The sequence below is a fragment of the Scyliorhinus torazame genome, chromosome 13 (genome assembly GCF_047496885.1).
Source record: "Scyliorhinus torazame isolate Kashiwa2021f chromosome 13, sScyTor2.1, whole genome shotgun sequence".
Classification (NCBI taxonomy): Eukaryota; Metazoa; Chordata; class Chondrichthyes; order Carcharhiniformes; family Scyliorhinidae; genus Scyliorhinus; species Scyliorhinus torazame.
The window spans coordinates 88206465-88225769 of record NC_092719.1 but is presented as its reverse complement, the minus strand read 5'-3'; the positions used below and the strand labels follow the sequence as shown (position 1 = coordinate 88225769).

The 19305-nt window shown below is 45.9% G+C and overlaps 1 protein-coding gene across 1 annotated transcript in view; it reads right to left on the bottom strand.

The window, feature by feature from the left end:
* LOC140388180 (dynein axonemal heavy chain 3-like) overlaps nucleotides 1–19305 on the bottom strand; it is a 1528048-nt gene that overhangs the window by 1178494 nt on the left and 330249 nt on the right. Inside the window, exons 9-11 of the mRNA XM_072471941.1 lie at nucleotides 15296–15426; nucleotides 9565–9763; nucleotides 7788–7991 (exon numbers count right to left, since the gene is read on the bottom strand). Coding sequence (XP_072328042.1) covers nucleotides 7788–7991; nucleotides 9565–9763; nucleotides 15296–15426 — 534 coding nt within the window. The remainder of the gene's footprint in view (nucleotides 1–7787; nucleotides 7992–9564; nucleotides 9764–15295; nucleotides 15427–19305) is intronic.

Genomic DNA, 19305 nt, shown 5'->3' with positions numbered 1-19305 from the left:
TTCCTCTTAACAAGACATTCAACCTCTCTTGTCAACCATGGTTCCCTCACTCGACCATCTCTTCCCTGCCTGACAGGGACATACATATCAAGGACGCGTAGTACCTGTTCCTTGAACAAGTTCCACATTTCACTTGTGTCCTTCCCTGACAGCCTATGTTCCCAACTTATGCACTTCAATTCTTGTCTGACAACATCGTATTTACCCTTCCCCCAATTGTAAACCTTGCCCTGTTGCACGCACCTATCCCTCTCCATTACTAAAGTGAAAGTCACAGAATTGTGGTCACTATCTCCAAAATGCCCCCCCACTAACAAATCTATCACTTGCCCTGGTTCATTACCAAGTACCAAATCCAATATTGCCCCTCCTCTGGTCGGAAAATCTACATACTTTGTTAGAAAAGCTTCCTGGACACACTGCACAAACACCACCCCATCCAAACTATTTGATCGAAAGAGTTTCCACTCAATGTTTGGGAAGTTAAAGTCACCCATGACTACTACCCTGTGACTTCTGCACCTTTCCAAAATCTGTTTCCCAGTCTGTTCCTCCACATCTCTGCTACTATAGAAAACTCCTAACAAGGTGACTGCTCCTTTCCTATTTCTGACTTCAACCCATACTACCTCAGTAGACTGATACTCCTCGAACTGCCTTTCTGCAGCTGTTATACTATCTCTAATTAACAATGCCACCCCCCCCCCCCCCCACCTCTTTTTCCACCCTCCCTAATCTTATTGAAAAATCTATAACCAGGAACCTCCAACAACCATTTCTGCCCCTCTTCTATCCAAGTTTCCGTGATGGCCACCACATCATAGTCCCAAGTACCGATCCATGCCTTAAGTTCACCCACCTTATTCCTGATGCTTCTTGCGTTGAAGTATACACACTTCAACCCATCTCCGTGCCTGCAAGTACTCTCCTTTGTCAGTGTTCCCTTCCCCACTGCCTCATTACACTCTTTGGCGAGAGATGGGACATCCTGTTCCCTGAAGAGGTCGGAGGACCAGCAGCAGGGTCAGCCATGCTGCCTGCGAGGCATGTGGCAGCGCACATCTGTTGTTCGTGCTTGTTCCTCAGAACCCACTGGGACCCACCAGTGCAACCCTTTCATGCCCAGGTGCGGTGCCCACACATGTCACCTGCTGTAGATCTCCCCACGACCCCTCAAGTGTGCAGCTCGCAATACCCTCTCTTTGTCCCTGAAGGAGAAGGTAGCCCATGATAAGTGGGAAAGAGCCAAGATGAGGGCAGCGTCCCAGAGTCCCGAGTTCTCACCCTCTATGAGGAACGGGGATTGCATGGTTGTCTGAAGAGAGAGCAGTCACTGACATCGAGTTGAGGATCCACTGCCCCTTCACCCAGATGACCTGCCTCAAGTGAGTTGTTCATGTCAGATAAAATGATCCTTCCCTCTGACTGACCAAATGTCCATTGCCTCGCAGAATCTTCATCCGATGAGACTGGGCCACCTGGAGTGGTAACCCACCCCTGGCCACTCAAGAGACCACCTTGGAGCAGAGCTCTGAGGAGACCACCATTGAGGCATCTCAGCCCCCCACCTTTCACCAACATAGTGACACATACCCCGGTGGACGGCATTAATGGTCAAGCTTCTGGGGCACAATCTGGTGATCACCACACAGTTGCTGATGCACATCAGGTGGAGGCAGGAACATCCAAAGGAGTCAGTAGTCGGAGGTCTGCTGGATCCCAGGACTCAGCTGGGTCCCAGTCAGATGCTGAGCTTCTGGACACGGTTCTCCCAGAGCTGATGAAGATGATGAGCCAGAGCCATGCCATTCAGGAGTGGATGTCAGCGGCATTCCAGCGACTGCATAGCCAATTGGAGGAGTTCCAAAGGCTTTGCTCGCAGGAGGTAATGACGACAATGTGTGGCACTGAGGCCAACACTGCTAGGGTGGCGCCCGCAGTGGAAAACCTGAAGGGGAAAGGGGGAGGTAGGGGTTCGTCCTATGTGAATCTGGTGAAGATAAGGGCCTCCCTGGTTTTCTGGGTGTGTCGATTTCTTGCTGCTGCTTGTCCCCACCCACCGGGCCCTCCTCTAGCATCTCCCCAGGCTCGACCTCCAGCCCCTCCTTGTCTGCCTCCTCAGACGAGGCCACATGTCCCTCTTCCTCCTACTCCAGCATGTTGCCCACTCCTGTGCCAGGTTGTGTAGGGCACAGCAGACCACCATAAAGCGAGAGCCCCTCTGGGAGATGTACTGCAAGGCACCACTTGAGCGGTCCAAGCATTGGAAATGCATTTTGAGCAGTCCGATGCACAGCTCAGTGACAGCACAGGAGACAGCGTGTGCCTCATTATAACGGGCCTCCACCTCGGTCACAGATAACAGAGCGGTAAAAGGTGTGGAGTTTGTGCACACAGCTCTGGAGAATACCCGAGACCGAAGGAAATATACAATTGTGCTGGGCACCACACAGATGCTTCGCCTCTTTCGACATGTATTTTATGCAGCAGGAAAGGGAAGCCTGCGCTGAAGATGGAAGAGACGATGGTGGATATGAGCACTGTTACGTCTCAGGCACATGAACAAATGACCAGCTCCACTGAAAGAACGGTCACACTCACGGAGTATCATATGGAGCATAACTAACAGCACTGTAGGTGTACCTGCACCACATGGACTGCAGAGGTTCAAGAAGAAAGCTCACCGGCACCTTCTAAAGGGCAATTAAGGATGGGCAATAAATGATGTCCTAGCCAGCGGCACCACAGCCCATGAACAAATTTAAAATGTCCTTAGGGTAGAACAATAACCATTGCTGCACTGAACTTGACACCAATTGGACATTGATATGAAACCTAAATATCCACAGGATACTGTTATAGGCCAGGGTTTAGAAAACTCCAATGTATATCATGGAGTTCTCCTGACCTACAACTGTTTATTCATTTTGGTTCCGATGAGCACAAGGGCCTGCCTTTCAGGTGTTATTCAACAGAGGCCTTCAGCACTTTTAATCAGAAACAAAGCTTATTCGACAAATTTAGTTAACATTTTAAAAAACACACACAATAAGCATTTTTATCAACTACCAACATAAATACCCCACACAGCTATCATACTCTATGTATAACCCTTAAGAATGTTCCCCCTTTAGATGTTCCCATTTAATAACAAGATCCCATAAACCAGAAAATTATTTCCAACGGTGTGACCAGCACACGGCACTCTTACTATCTGTAAGACCTGGTATGGATACTTCTTGTTTCCTTCCCAAAGCAGCAGGTTTGAATTCCTTCCAGAAAACAGTTATTTCCTTTCAAGTTATCAAGCAGTCTCGAAACGGCTTTCAAAATGCAGATAGAGAAAAAAACCTTCTATCAACCTGTTCAGAACAAAACTAGTTCAAACTCAAAGCGAAAGTAAAACTCAGAGCCCAGCCCAGCTCCACCCACACAATGACATCACTGAAGTCATGTGATAAGACAAAAACATTTTGTAAAGGGGCACTCACATGACAATACTCGAGTAACCTCCCTCTCTCTCAATCCCAGTAACCTCCCTCTCTCTCAATCCCAGTAAACGTATTCTCTCTAAATCCTTGTAACCTCCCTCTCTTTAAATCCCAGTGACCTCCCTCCCTCTCTCAATCCCAGTACTTCCCTCTCTCTAAATCCCAGTAACCTCCCTCTCTCTCAATCCCAGTAACCTGCATCTCGATCAATCCCTGTAACCTCCCTCACTCTCAATCCCAGTAACCTCCCACTTTCTCTAAATCCCAGTAACCTCCCTCTCTCTCTAAATCCCTGTAACCTGCCTCTCTCTCAATCCCAGTAACCCCCCTCTCTCTAAATCCCTGTAACCTCCCTCTCTCTAAATCCCTGTAACCTCCATCTCTCTAAATCCCAGAAACCTCTCTCTCCAAATCCCAGAAACCTCCCTCTCTCACCAAATCCCAGTAACCTCCCTCTCTCTAAATTCCAGAAACCGTTTGCATGCTCTCCCCGTGTCTGCGTGGGTTTCCTCCGGGTGCTTCAGTATTCTTCCCCACAGTCCAAAAATGTGCAGGTTAAGTGAATTGGCCTTGGTAAAAATGTCCTTTAGTGCTCAAAGGTTACATAGAACATAGAAAAGTACAGCACAGTACAGGCCCTTCAGCCCACGATGTTATGCCGACCATTTATCCAAATCTAAGATCAACCTAACCTATACCCCTTCAATTTACTGCTGTCCATGTGCCTGTCTAAGAGTCGCTTAAATGTCCCTAAAGACTCTGACTCCACCACCTCTGCTGGCAGTGCATTCCACACACCCACCACTCTCTGTGTAAAGAACCTACATCTCCCCTATACCTTCCTCCAATCACCTTAAAATTATGTCCCCTCGTGACAGCCATTTCCACCCTGGGGAAAAGTCTCTGGCTATCCACTCTATCCATGCCTCTCATCATCTTGTACACCTCTATCAAGTCACTTCTTCGCTCCAATGAGAAAAGCCATAGCTCCCTCAACCTTTCTTCATAAGAGATGCCCTCCAGTCCAGGCAGCATCCTGGTAAATCTGATCTGTATCCTCTTCAAAGCATCCACATCCTCCCTATAATGAGGCGACCAGAACTGGACACAATATTCCAAGTGTGGTCTAACTAGAGTTTTATAAAGCTGCAGCAAAACCTCGCGGTTCTTAAACTCAATCCCCCTGTTAATGAAAGCCAACACGCCATATGCCTTCTTAACAACCCTATCAACCTGGGTCAACTTTGAGGGATCTATGTACGTGGACCCCAAGAACCCTCTGTTCCTCCACACTTCCAAGAATCCTGCCTTTAACCCTGTATTCAGCATTCAAATTCGACCTTCCAAAATGAATCACTTCACATTTATCAAGGTTGAACTCCATCTGCCAATTCTCAGCCCAACTCTGCATCCTGTCAATGTCCTGTTGTAACCTGCAACAACCCTCAACACTATCTACAACTCCCCCAACCTTCGTGTCATTGGCAAACTTACTAACCCACCCTTCCACTTCCTCATCCAAGTCATTTATAAAAACCACAAAGAGCAGAGGTCCCAGAACAGATCCTGCGGGACACCACTGGTCACCGACCTCCAGGCGGAATACTTTCCATCCACTACCACTCGCTGTCTTTTTTCAGCCACCCAATTCTGTATACAGCCAGCCAGATTTCCCTGTATCCCATGCCCCCTAACTTTCTGAATGAGCGTACCATGGGGAACCTTATCTAAAATCCATATATACCACATCCACTGCCCTACCTTCATCAATGTGTCTCGTCACATCCTCAAAGAATTCAATGAGGCTTGTGAGGCATGACCTGCCCCTCACAAAGCCATGCTGATCTTTAATCAAACTATGTTTTCCTAAATAATCATAAATCCTATCTCTCAGAATCCTTTCCAATATTTTGCTCACGACAGACGTAAGACTGATGGGTCTGTAATTCCCAGGGATTTCCCTATTCCCTTTCTTGAATAGGGGAACAACATTCGCCTCCCTCCAATCACCCGGTACTACTCCAGTGGAGAGTGAGGATGCAAAGATCATCGCCAACGGCGCAGCAATCGCCTCCCACGCTTCCCGTAGTAACCGTGAGTACATCCCGTCAGGCCCAGGGGACTTATCTATCCTGATGCTTTTCAAAATTTCCAGCACATCCTCCTCCTTAATATCAACCTGTTCGAGTCTATTAACCTGGTTCACACTGTTCTCATGGGCAACAAGGTCCCTCTCTCTAGTGAATACTGAAGCAAAGTATTCATTTATGGCCACCCCCATCTCTTCAGACTCTAGGCACAAGTTCCCTCCACTATCCATAATCGGCCCTATTCTCACTCTGATCATCCTCTTATTTCTCACATACGTGTAGAACGCCATGGGGTTTTCCCTAATCCTTCCCGCCAGGGCTTTTTCATGCCCCCTTCTAGCTCTCCTCAGTCCATTTTTGAGTTCCTTCCTGGCTACCTTGTAACCCTCTGGAGCCGAGTCAGATCCTTGCTTCCTCAACCTTATGTAAGCTTCCTTCATCCTCTTGGCTAGAAGCTCCACTTCTCTTGTCATCCAAGGCTCCTTCACCTTACCAGTCCTTCCTCGTCTCAGTGGGACAAAACAATTCAGCAATCGCAGCAAGTGCTCCTTAAACAATCCCCACATTACTGTTGTGCATTTCCCCAAGAACAATTGTTCCCGCTTTATGCTCCTCAGCTCCTGTCTAATAGCAGTATAATTTCTCCTCCCTCAATTAAATACCTTCCCATACTGTCGTTCCTATCCCTCTCCATGACTATGGTAAAGGTCAAGGAGTTGTGGTCACTGTCACCGAAATGCTCTCCCACCGAGACATCTGACACCTGGCCTGGTTCGTTGCCGAGCACCAAGTCCAATATGGTCTCCCACCTAGTCGGCCTATCTACATATTGAGTCAGGAATCCTTCCTGTACACACCTGACAAAATCTGCTCCATCCAAACCATTTGCACAAAGGAGGTTCCAGTCAATATTAGGGAAGTTGAAGTCACCCATGACAACAACTCTGTTACTTCTGCACTTTTCCAAGATCTGCCGCCCAATCTGTTTCTCTATCTCTCTGCTGCTATTGTGGGGTCCATAGAAAACTCCCAATAAAGTAATTGCTCCTTTCTTGTTTCTGACTTCCACCCATGCCGACTCAGTAGACAAACCCTCCTCAACTACTTCCTTTTCTGCAGCTGTGATGCACTCCCTAATTAACAGTGCCACTCCCCCTCCTCGTTTACCTCCCTCCCTATTCTTCTGAAAACATCTAAACCCGGAACATCTAACAACTATTCCTGCCCCTGTGAAATCCATGTCTCCGTAATGTCTCCAAGTACTGATCCATGCTCTAAGTTCATCTCCTTTATTCCTGACACTCCTTGCATTGAAACTGATGCACTTTAAACCATTCCACTGAGTGCAAATTTGCCCTATCAACTGTCTATCCTTCCTCACAGACTTGCTGCATACTATTTCTGCCTGTTCAACAGCTATCCTATCCTCTGATCCATAGCTCTGGTTCCCATCTCTCTGCCAAACAAGTTTAAACCCTCCTGAAGAGCTCTAGCAAACCTCCCAGGATATTGGTGCCCCTCAAGTTTAAGTACAATCCGTCCTTCATGTATAGGTCCCACCTTCCCCAGAAGATATCCCAATGATCCACATATCCACAATGGGCGGGATTTACATCGCAACGTCTCATGAGATCGCATTGGATCTGGCGAGGTGTGGTGAGACGGGTAGATCCTGGGAGCGGGATCTCCCAGCTTCCCTCGGCCACGCTGTGTCACAGCAAACAGCGTGGCCATTGGAGCGTGCCCTATGATTCTAGGAGTGAGGTCCAACACTGAAGGAGGTTTATTTTACAATTCTCTAAAACCACTCATTACCCCTCCTTCCACCCCTCTTGCCCCTCCATCTATCCCATACCCTCCGCCCCCCCACCGCCTCCCTCTCCCCTTCCTCCTCCCTCTACCCATCTCCTTTTACTCCTCTCTCCTTTCAATCCTGCCCTCTATTCCTCTCCCCTCACTCCTCTTGCCCCTCACCCCCTCGCTCTATCCTTCTCCACTCAGTCCTCTACCCTCACCCACCCCCTCGTCCCTCTCCCTACCTCTCTCCCCTTACCCCAAATTCCCTCACCCCCTCTCCTCTCTCATTCCCTTTCTCCCTCTCTCCTCATCCCCACCCTCTGCCTCGCTCATCTGTGGGGAAGAAACAAGCAAAGTAAAATGTTTTACAAGATCTCTCAATGGCCAGTGAATGAACTGTTACACTCACCATGAAGATAGTAATGGGATGAGGTTTGACGGGAAGCCCTAGGGAATTGGCAGGATACTCCCCTTCATAATTGTTTCCTTGTTGATATGCCTCAAACATCTGAGCTAAGTCTTCCAGTGATTCTTCCACTATGCTTCTGAGCAGATTTGAGGTGAGTGTAGCAACACTGACGAAGAAATGGTCCATCTTTTTCATCCTCATCTCCTACACTCCATGGCACAATAAATGTTATTTGTTTAAACAAAAGATGCTTATAGAAAGGCTTGTAAGCAGTTGACATATAAATAGATCTTTACAGTGATTCAGTTTAATTTCCCTCAATTCATACAATCTCCATTGGTTAATCATTGCAATTGCACAATGTTACCAACATGAGGAGGTTCCAAGGCAGAATGTGATGTGATTTGTTTGGCAGCTTGATCCAGTTGACTCGGGACTGTTCATTCAATGTGGATTTCATTATCCTTTCAGCATCTACACTGCTGCTCTTGATTTGAGTTAAAAATATGCTTCACTTTCTCTTCTGATCGGTTCTATTTTTTATTAAATTTCTTACTTCAATTTTGGCTCACATTGACAGAAGTTCGCAGATTGAAACACTGAAAACTGTTGGCTCAACTTTGTTCAAGGAACTGCGAGTGGAGGTCGGGAGATTTCTTTTGTGAACCTCACTTGAGATCTAGGTTTTAATATTGTGGAGTGAGCCCGAGTCAGGCAGCTGAACAGACAGCAGAAATATATTCCCCTCCGATCCACATGTCCGCCATTTTGTCCAGTGAGGGAACAGGGTGGGCACAACCTGAAACTTGTACAAGTGGTGGCAGGATCGCCATTTTAAAGTGTGTGTGAACCACGTCAGGTTGCTGAAGTCCTGAACCTTGGGGAAAGCCTGTTGTATGGAATCAGGAACCTTTGACAGAAGGTCTTGCCAACCTTACAGCAGTTTATTATGACATGTGTATGGTAAGTTATGTATGTTTTTAATGCAAATGATTAATCATCGGGCTTTCTCTTTAAAAGGTAAGTGACTATTAAATTGATCAGTATTGTGTCAGTATTCAGATGCAGTAGAGTACTTTCCCCATTTGATAATGAGCTCTTATGCATTCAACAGTTATGAGTATCAGATATTAATGTGTCACCTGGCTTGAAGATATGAAGGGCATGGAAGATATTCTGGGGTTTGGGGGATCTGGAGAGGGGATGGGGGTTGCATAAGGGTGAGAGGTGAGGCACGGGGGCCAAAAAGTCATGAATAGAACTGAGCCAATCTCCCAGTGCACAGAGGTGGGGCTTTTAACCTGCCAATCCCGTCAGCCACAAGCCTCCATTCCCACAGTTGGGCCTGTTTCGGGAGGTAGTGGCATTGATCTCAGACCAAGCACTACTCCCCAGGAGGAAAATAATGTCTGCGTGTGTGAGCTTATGCAAGAGACAGGAACACTAAATCAGGAAACGGCCAAACACGTGATTTTTGACTCTAAGATGAACATCCAGCAGCTCTAAGACCTACTGAATCAAGCACTCCAACAAGAGATGGGGGAATGGGCATAGGATAAGTGGCAGATAGGTCGGGGTGAGGGAGGAAGCAGTGGTGGTGGAGGGAATAGGGGTTGGGATGGAGGGGGGATGGGTCGGAGAGAGGGGTGGGGTTCAGAGAAGGGGCACAGTTTGTCCATTTTGTTACAGTTCCACAAGTGAATGGGAGACATCTTGAGGAGTGTTACGACAATCAGGATTTAGCAAGGAAAAGTCATTCTGAATGGAAATATTTTACCTCATTATCCTGGGGCATCCAGGATTCGATACTTTCTCTGTGCTCACCGATTATATCAGAACAATCCTTTAGCCACTCATCCTGCAAAACCAAAGCCCTGTTCTCCGTAACCAAGGAGACATGGTTAATTAACTGGTCCAGGGAGAAGGGGAAGAGCTGTGAGAGAGCCTTGGGTTCGATCAGTCTGAAGTGTCTGTATCTGTAACGCAAAAATGCAAATGACCAACAAGATGCACTTTTGTAAAGTCAATAAACAGATTTTTTCAACATTTCATCAGAGATTCAACTTTGAAATTATTTAATTGGCTGTAGATGTTTTCTGATATTTTGATGTCATAAATGGTGCTGTACAAATGTAAGTCCATTCACCTGGCAGCATTCCTAACATTGGGAAATTCCAAAGCACATGACAACCTGTGGAGTATCTTGGAAAGCATGTTCAGAGATGTAGGGCAGGCAATTTATGCACAGCAAGATCCTAAAAAGCAATGTGCTAATGAAGTAAATATGTTTTAAATGATGTGGATTGTCAGGCGGGGTGAACCCTCCGCCCAACATCAAACTAAAGTATTCTTCAAATATTCAAATCGTGGTCTGGCATTTTTACTATTCATCTGAAGAGGTCTTGGTTTAGCTTTTCACCTGAAAGAAGGTATCGCTGACCATGCAGCACTCCCTCAGTACTGCACTGAAGTGTCAACCTGATCGTGTTCTCACGCCCCTGGAGTGAGGTGTGGGCCTCCGATGTCCAGTCTGTGGTGAGATTGTTAACATTGAGTCAAATCCAGGGTCTGGTAATGTTAATTGTGTCAGGTATAATGTCCTTGTGGAAGTTTTAACAATTTGCGAGATAAGGGAAATAACGGGATGTTGGAGTGCTTGGGCCTAACTGAATACACCTATATTCAAGTGATGAGAAACCCAATTCTATTCGATTGGTCAGTTTTGAATTGTGGAAGTGGCTTTGTAGCTGGCGAAAGGGTGATAAAGGGAACAACATTTGAAATTTATTTTCTGACTGTAATAGACATTGAGTTGAGTCTGTGGGAGATAGAAAGCGGAAATCATCCTGACTGTAAACAATGGCCAAATGGTAAGTGATCGGATGTACCCCTGAAGGTTCAGGGTCCCGTGAGAGTCCCAACACGATGACACAGTGGGAGCTTGCGATAGGCAAATTGCCTGCTCTCCTGGGCCCTTTGAAAAAAATTCTGATTCTGGATTAGAGTCGAGGACTTGAACAGTTCTGACTTATTTACCTGAGTTTATTCACCCTGGAAATAAGATAGAAAAATTCTAGTCTAATTCCTGGATAACTATACAACTGACCGCCCACTCCCCCACACTTTCTCACAATGACTTCCCCAACCACCCCTCCTAACCCTCTGATTGCCCTGACCCAACCTGACAACCCCTCACAAACTGACCCCACTCTCCTGGCTCCCTCTGACCGCCCAACTCCCTGGCTCCCCCCGACCTCCCTTACTCTTCCCGCTCACCCCGACCTTCCTGACTGTCCCTCGCATCCCGACTCCCCGGCTCCTCCAACACCCATCCCTGAACCTCCCCGAATCACCCACCGACTCCTCCGAACCGCCCCTCCACCTGACCTCCCCTACTCCTCTCAACCTCCCGGCTCTCCCAAGCTCCTGGCTCCCCACCATCCCCATCGCCTCCCGAATCCCCCTGACCTCGGCCCAATTTGTCTATTTCTTTAACACCTCAAACAATTATTAGAATTTTTAAAAATACTATCTGCACATCTATTTAGTACAAATATAATGCAACATTATATGGGATGTTTGGATAGGCAACACAATTGCACGACACTAGGTGGGTGACAGAGAATTCAAAATGTTAAAGTTGTATTAGCTACAGAGTTGAATTGTTTTGTAAATATATTGATTTGTCTGCAGCCACTTTCCAAACACCCATTGATTGCTCAGCGATTAATTATCCTGAGGAGGTCCTGTGGCTCAGTGATGGTGCCCCTAGCTCTGGACCTGAGGCTCTAGGCGTGATTCTCCGGAAAGATTTTGTAAGTGTGGTAGTGAGCGGGAACGACCACAAGCTTCCTGGCAATTGGCCCGGCGAGGCCGGCAACGCTAGTCAACATTAATCGGTCCATTTAATGAAGCCCCACAGGCTTATTTGACCTTTCTACCCTGTGAGATCACTGATAAGTAAAATCCAATACACCCCTGAAATAATCATATTGAATAATATCATGTACCCAGGCAGAAGGAAGTCTTCTATTTCTACAGAATGGAAAAGATCTTGTGCAGTTTATCTGGATTAGCAAGTATTGAACCTTCCCCTAAATATGAATTTCCTTAACTCCGCACAGTCACCCAAGGCTGGAATCGAAACTGGGTCCCTGGTGCTGTGTGGCAACCCCTAAATAATGGACATTTTCCTGCCAAATTAACAATATTGCACAGTGCTGATGAAGTACAATTTGTACTCTCTGGTTTGTTTAATAGTCCCAGTGGGGTCACCTAAAGGGAACACAGAAACTAAGACTGCATTATGTTGTTGCCGCTCTTAGTATCAATGAGAGCGACATGTATACATATCAGACAATACCTGTAACGAGATGTCAACAATGGATATTATTATTTAACTGGAGCCTTGCTGTGATTGATTGTGAACCTTGAAAGAGGAAAAATGATCAAACATAACCAAGCGGGGGGTGGGGGGGAAGTTAAAGTGGGGAGGGGGTTGAAGGGGCTGGTAACAGAGTAACAGAGAAGCCCATGATCCATGATTTACCTGTCTGGACTTGCCCTCATCCACTTACCTCATCCCCAACCCCCCCAACCCCTCTCGCCCCCCCCCCCCACTTACCTTATCTCCCACCCCCTCACCTCACCCACCCTACAACACTCATTCACTAACATACTGCAAAGCTCTTTAAATGACCCTTAGCTTTTTATTGTGTTGGTGAACACTTACCAGAATACAGCAGTGAGTGCTGTAAAAGGGGCAGTGGCTCATGCACCGATTCCCTTGCCTTATGTCTCCGAGGTTTCCTGCGCTGATTGAGTTCTGCAGAATCCTCCATTGGAAGATTGTCAGAAAAATCAGAGGAAGGTAAGTGGTTATTTCTGTTTGTCTGATCAGGGTCAGTAGAAGGGGTTCCCAACCAAATTGGAAGATTTGGGCCGCTATTGTTTGAACTGTTTCACATTTCATACATTTGCTGATTTGTTTCCAGCACCCATTTTTCAAAACATAAATTTTGAGTACCCAATTCTTTTTTTCCAATTAAGGGGCATTTTAGCATGGCCAATTCACCTACCCTGCAAATCTTTTGGTTGTGGGGGTGAGACCCACGCAGACACGGGGAGAATGTGCAAACTCCACACAGACAGTGACCCGGGGCCGGGATCAAACCCGGGTCCTCGGTGCCAGGAGGCCCCTTGTTTCCAGCATCCATGATGTTTAATTCGCTGCCATGCTCTTCCAGGAACCCCTATCTTGAAAGAGGTTCTCTTCTATCTTACTCACCTTCTTTTCTTCCTATTTCTCTTCTTGTGTTTGTCTACCTACCCATCCCCTTTCCACTAGATCACAAACTCTGACATTTAAATTTTCCTTCAGTTCTTAACCTGGAAGGTTAAGGGGCTGTTTAGCACAGGGCTAAATTGCTGGCTTTGAAAGCAGACCAAGGCAGGCCAGCAGCACGGTTCGATTCCCGTATCAGCCTCCCCGAACAGGCGCCGGAATGTGGCGACTAGGGGCTTTTCACAGTAACTTAATTTGTAGCCTACTTGTGACAATAAGCGATTTTCATTTTTCATTTCGGAACACGGAGCTGGATTTTCATATTTGAGGTAAGGACCAGGTGTTGGGTAATTTCCTAGCATGGCACACCTGTCTCAGGAGAAAGTTCCAGAAAAGATGGAACTTTCATTCTGGGAGGGGGCGGAGTGGGGCACTTGCAGGTGTCCGTAGGCCCACTACCCTCGGAAAGATGCCAGGGTGGGATGTTTAAACAGCCCATATCGCTGCTTTGGGACCTTATGACAATCCCAGCAAAATAAAGGACAGCCCTCACACCTCCTCACCCCCGCCAGCCCCCCCCCCCCCCCCCATCGCCACATCACCATGCCAAATTATGCTCCCCCACCCACATCCTCATGAACGCTGATACACCTCATGCCAATCTATGGCACTTCCATGCCCATTCACCGATTATACACTCCGTACAGAACCAATAAACCTAATAATGACAAGATGATATGTTAAGAAAGATTTTTAAAAAGGTACTTCATAATTTCCAACTTTAAAAGAAAACGCCTTTCCGCCTTTCACTGCAGCCCAATATCACCCAGAACCTTTAAAGAATCAATAGCAGAAACTGCAAGCACCTGACATTTATTTATCTGTGTGAGAAAATATTGTACCATTGACTGAACTGATCAGAGAGCAAGAGCTGTCAATCAAACAGTTTTCCCTGCGGTGCAGCTGTCTCAACAATCAAATGAATGTCTGGACTCTCAGCCAAAAATACATTCCATTGTCACCACAGGGTTCGTTGGGTCCATAGAGAGTGTGTCGTGACTGAATGGCTGTGAAATTACCATAGCTTGGCGTAGGCGAATGAGGGGCCTTGGGGTAGTTGGGTGGATGGGAGGAGGCAGAGCTTGGCATGGGGGCATGGGTGAACTTAACTTCCTTCATCCAGACTATAATTCACAACATCCCTGAGGAGCTGAGAGCCACAAGTCCTTTAAACGTTAGCTCACCTCCATGAGAGCAGTAAGAGGTCTTACAACACCAGGTTAAAGACCAACAGGTTTGTTTTGATTCACTAGCTTTCGGAGCACTTCTCCTTCCTCAGGTGAAAGAAGAGGTGGGTTCCAGAGACAAATATATATAGACAAAGTCAAAGATACAATACGATACTTTGAATGCGAGTCTTTGCAGGTCCAACACCGGCATCTCCACATTACAACTCCATGAAAATTGTGGAAGATTAGGAAATGGGCAGGTCAGAATGCAGGGTGTTGATTAACACACACTGGTAGAATTGGAGGGGCAAAGGGTGGGGTGCTGGGTATGGGGTTGGGCATCCTGGATCGGGTTCTGGCCACCATTCTTAATCCTCCACAGAGTCTCTGTAACTCCACAAAACTTCAGTCCATTAACTCTGTTTCTTTCTCCATAGATGCTGCCAGACCTGCTGGGCGTTTCCACCATTTTCTGCTTTTATTTCAGATTCCCAGCATCCAACGTATTTTGGTTCTGTGAACAGAATTGTTTTAGATTTCTTTCACCTGTTTTTCTGGGGCCTGACTCAGTCCTGAGAAAAATGAGGAGAATGTCTCTAATTTTTGGAAGAAAAGTATATTAGCAAAAAATCAACAGTGACAGAAATGTTAGTGAGGATCAACAGTGACAGAAATGTTAGTGAGGATATTATGGGATATTGTTGATGGTACACAAGAATGTTAATGCATTAGAGGCTATTGAACAAAATCATCTTTAAACTCTGGAAAAAATTGAACTTCCATTTGAATGGAGCACAATGTGTAAATATATTTAATTTGCAAGCAGGAATGCAGCATAGGTCATGAGTTGTCGAGTAGGACTTTGATAAGGCTGGGCAATGTCCTTGGGCAACGCCCTGGGGTAATGCCCTGGGGTAATGTCTGCCTTCTGTTCTTTAACACAAATAGCTTTTCACATTGATTTGAAAACTATCAAACAATTTGAAGTGACATACCTGGTCTGAAAATTCAGTAATATTGCAGACATGACGGGATGAGTGATGTACAAGACATCATTTAACTTCTGCCGTGCATAGCTAATGCTTTCATGCCATGGAAGACTCCCTCTGCCTGCTGTATTAGATTGCTAGAAAAATCAAATGGTTTATAGGAAGAACAGAAAGAATAAAGGCACAGGTTAAATCTACCCTGGAAGCTCCTGATCAGTGAGTTCATTAAGCTCATGATTGAGATCGTTGCTCAATTTTACATTTCATCAGCTTTCATTGTGAGGCTCTGGCAATATTATCCTGTTCTTTAAGGTGGATGACCTCAAATCAATTTAATTTGCCCATTTTGATTTGTCCCCTCTAGTGTTCCTCCCGTGTTGTATGGCTCGCAGGGGACATGCCTTTTCTGTGCGCAAGGGAGTCCGTATTCCACATTTATGTAGTTTGCCCGAGGTTGCAGCCTCTTCAGCTACTTCAAGGGGCTGTTCCTCAACTTTTGGTTGCACTTCAGCCCCTATCAGCTCCTAATCTCCGATCATTTGGTGCAGAGGAGGGGATGAGGAGGACCTCCTCTTAACCCTCCTCCAGGACCTGGCCAAGTTGGCGACTAACAGGTCCAGGCAGCTGGCAGCCAAGGACGTCATCTGACCCGACTGTCTGTTGCCCCATTCACGGCCGGGTGGCCTTGGAGACGGAGCAGGCGGTGTCCGCCGACACGGTTCAGGCATTCCACGACCGATGGGCACTGCAGGGGCTGGGGCACATCATCACTCCCAGGAATGACATTTTGGTTTAGTTAAGTTTCCTTTGCTGTTTTGTTTTAGTTACAGTGCCCCGCCAGGGGCTGCCACCCTTGTCATTTGTGTTCAATTTACTGATTACTGATTTCTTCGAAAGAGTATTGTTTTCCTTGCTGGTATAGTGTTGATATTTCTGATTTGCTGGCATTGACAGAACATTAAAAATCTTGCTTTATACTATGGCACCTCTATGGGAAAGGGGAGGAGAGGAGGTATCTGCCTTTATCTGGATAAAAGCAAATTACTGCGGATGCTGGAATCTGAAACCAAAGAAAAAATGCTGGAAAATCTCAGCAGGTCTTGCAGCATCTGTAGGGAGAGAAAAGAGCTAACGCTTCGATCCTTTGTCAAAGCTAAAAGACAGAGAAAGTGGGAAATAGTTATACTGTGGAGTAAGAATGAAAGATGAGTCATAGCCACAGAAACCCAGGGAAGCGGGGTGCTAATAGCCACAGAAACCACGGGGAAAGAGAGCTAATGGCAGTCCCCAGAGAGAACAAAAGGTGTGAAAGGCCAAACAGCAGAGAAACTAACATCAGAGGGTAAATTGTTACAGATGTAGATGTGGGGGAGGGGAAGGGGGAAGCAGATGAGAAAAAGTGTAAGGAAAGGTTAATCAGATGGGGAGGGGTTAAATATATATAAAGAAAGACAAGAAAGAAAGAAATGATAAAAGACAGTTAAAATGATATGGGATGAAAACAAAGGGGTTGAGGTGGGGTATAGCTAATCATCTGAAGTTGTTGAAGATGAGATGTTGTTCCTCCAGTTTGCGTTGAACTTCACTGGAACATTGCAGCAGGCCGAGGACAGACATGTGGGCATGGGAGCAGGTTCTTGTGTTAAAATGGCAAGCATCGGGAAGGTCAGGGTCCTGAATGCGCACAGACCGAAGGTGCTCAGCAAAGCGATCACCCAGTCTGCGTTTGGTCTCTCCGATATAGAGGAGACCACATTGGGAGCAGCGAATGCAATAGACCAGATTGAAAGAGGTGCAAGTGAAATGCTGCTTAACCTGGAATGAGTGTTTTGGGCCTGGAATGTTAAGCATGGAAGAGGTAAAGGGGCAGGTGTTACACCTTCTGCGATTGCCTGGGAAGGTGCCATGGGTGATAGGAGAGGTACTGGGTATGGTGGAGGAGTGGACTAGATTGTCTTGGAGGGAACAGTCTCTGCGGAATGCTGACAGAGGGAGTGAAGGGAAGATGTGTTTGGTGGTGACATCACGCTGGAGTTGGCGAAAATGGTGGAAAATGCTTTGCAGGAGGCTGGTGGGGTGAAATGTGGGAACGAGGAGGGCTCTATCCTTCTCTGGGAAGGAGGGGGCGAGGGTAGTGGCGCGGGAGATGGACTGCACACTGTTGAGGGCCCTGTCAACAACTGTAGGTGGGAAATCACGGTGGAGGAAGAAGGAACACATTTTCTAAGCACTATATTGAAAAGTGGCACCATCGGAACAAATGCGACGGAGGCGAAGGGAGCTGAGAAAAATGGCGTCCTTACAGGATCTAGAGTGCGAAGAGCTGGAGTCCAAATAGCTGTGGGAGTCAGTGGACTTGTAGTGGATATTAGTAGATGGACAGCCATTAGCACTCTTTCCCCTTCGTTTCTGTGGCTATGACTCATCTTTCATTCTCACTCCACAGTATCAATATTTCCCACCTTGAGCTTTGACAAAGGGTCGTCTGGATTCAAAATTGTAGCTCTCCCTACAGATGCCGCCAGACCTGCTGAGATTTTACAGCATTTTCTCTTTGGTTTCTGCCTTTACCTGTTGCTCTCTGTTACTGTGTGTGTGTATGTGTACGTGTGTTTACTTGTATATACATGTATGCGCATGTACGTGTTTCAGCCACTGCGTGTGTGTATGTGTTGTTATGGGCCAGGGTTTAGAAAACTCCAAAGTATATCATGGAGTTCATCTGACCTACAACTGTTTCTTAATTTTGGTTACAATGAGAACAAGGGCCTACTTTTCAGGTGTTATTTTAACGAGGCCTTAAGCACTTTTAAACAACCTTTATTCTACGAATTCAGTTAACATTTTATAAACACACAGTAAGCATTTTTTTATCAACTACAAACATAAATTCCCCACACAGCTACAGTTCTCTATGTATATATAATCCCTTAATAACTTCCCTTTCTGCTGTTTCAACTTGATAACAACATTCAATAAAACCAGGAAAACCCTTTTAACAAAAGTTATCGTGGGAGTGTACCTTTAAGAAATGGGTGTTTATAAAATAGCTGCAGTGATGTCATTGTGTGGGTGGAGCTGGGTTGTGTCTCTGGCTTTTACTTTCGTTTTGATCTGGAAGCTGTTTGTGGCTTTGTGTTTACTTTCATTTTAGGCAGTTGAAAGCTGAGTTCAGACAAGGTTCATTTTGTTTCTCTGTATGTTAAAAGGTGTCCAGATCATTTGATAATTTAAGAGTGATAACTGTCTTCTGTAAAGCATTTCTACCTACTGCTGTGTTAAATACATGCTGTGCTCATGTATTTGCTTTGTTTGCTTTGTTTGGCCCCTTGTTCCACACTGTAACCAATGACTGTTTTGTCGATGTACCATTTGTCAGTGTTCTCTGTTGATTATTCTTGTGTCTACTATGTACGTACTGTGTACATTCCTTGGCCGCAGAAAAATACTTTTCACTGTACTTCGGTACACGTGACAATAAATCAAATCAAATGAAAATCAAAAGGGTGTTTGGCTTATGGATGTTGTTAGGAAAGTTATTAATGGTTACAGATAGAGTACTGTATCTGTGGGGGGTATTTGTGTTGGCAGTTGATAAAATGTTTACTGTGTGTTTATAAAATGCTAACTGAATTCATAGAATAAACCATGTTCTGGTTAAAAATACTTCAGGTCTCTGTTGCATAACACCTGGAAAGTAGGCCCTAGTGCTCCCCATAACCAAAATCTCTTAAAAGTTGTAGGTGAGGTAAACTCCATGATATACTTTGGAGTTTTCTAAACCCTGGCCCATAACACAGTAGGTCTGAATTCTTTAAAGAAAATAGTTATCACTTTTGAATTATCAAGTGATCTGGACACCTTTTGACATACAGAGAGAGAGAAAAAGCCTTCTTTTTTCTGAATCCAGCTTCCAACTGTGTAAAACGAAGGTAAAACTTAGAGCCACCGCTAGCCTCCAGCTCAAAGCGAAAGTAAAAGCCAGAGCCACAGTCCAGCTCCACCCACACAATGAC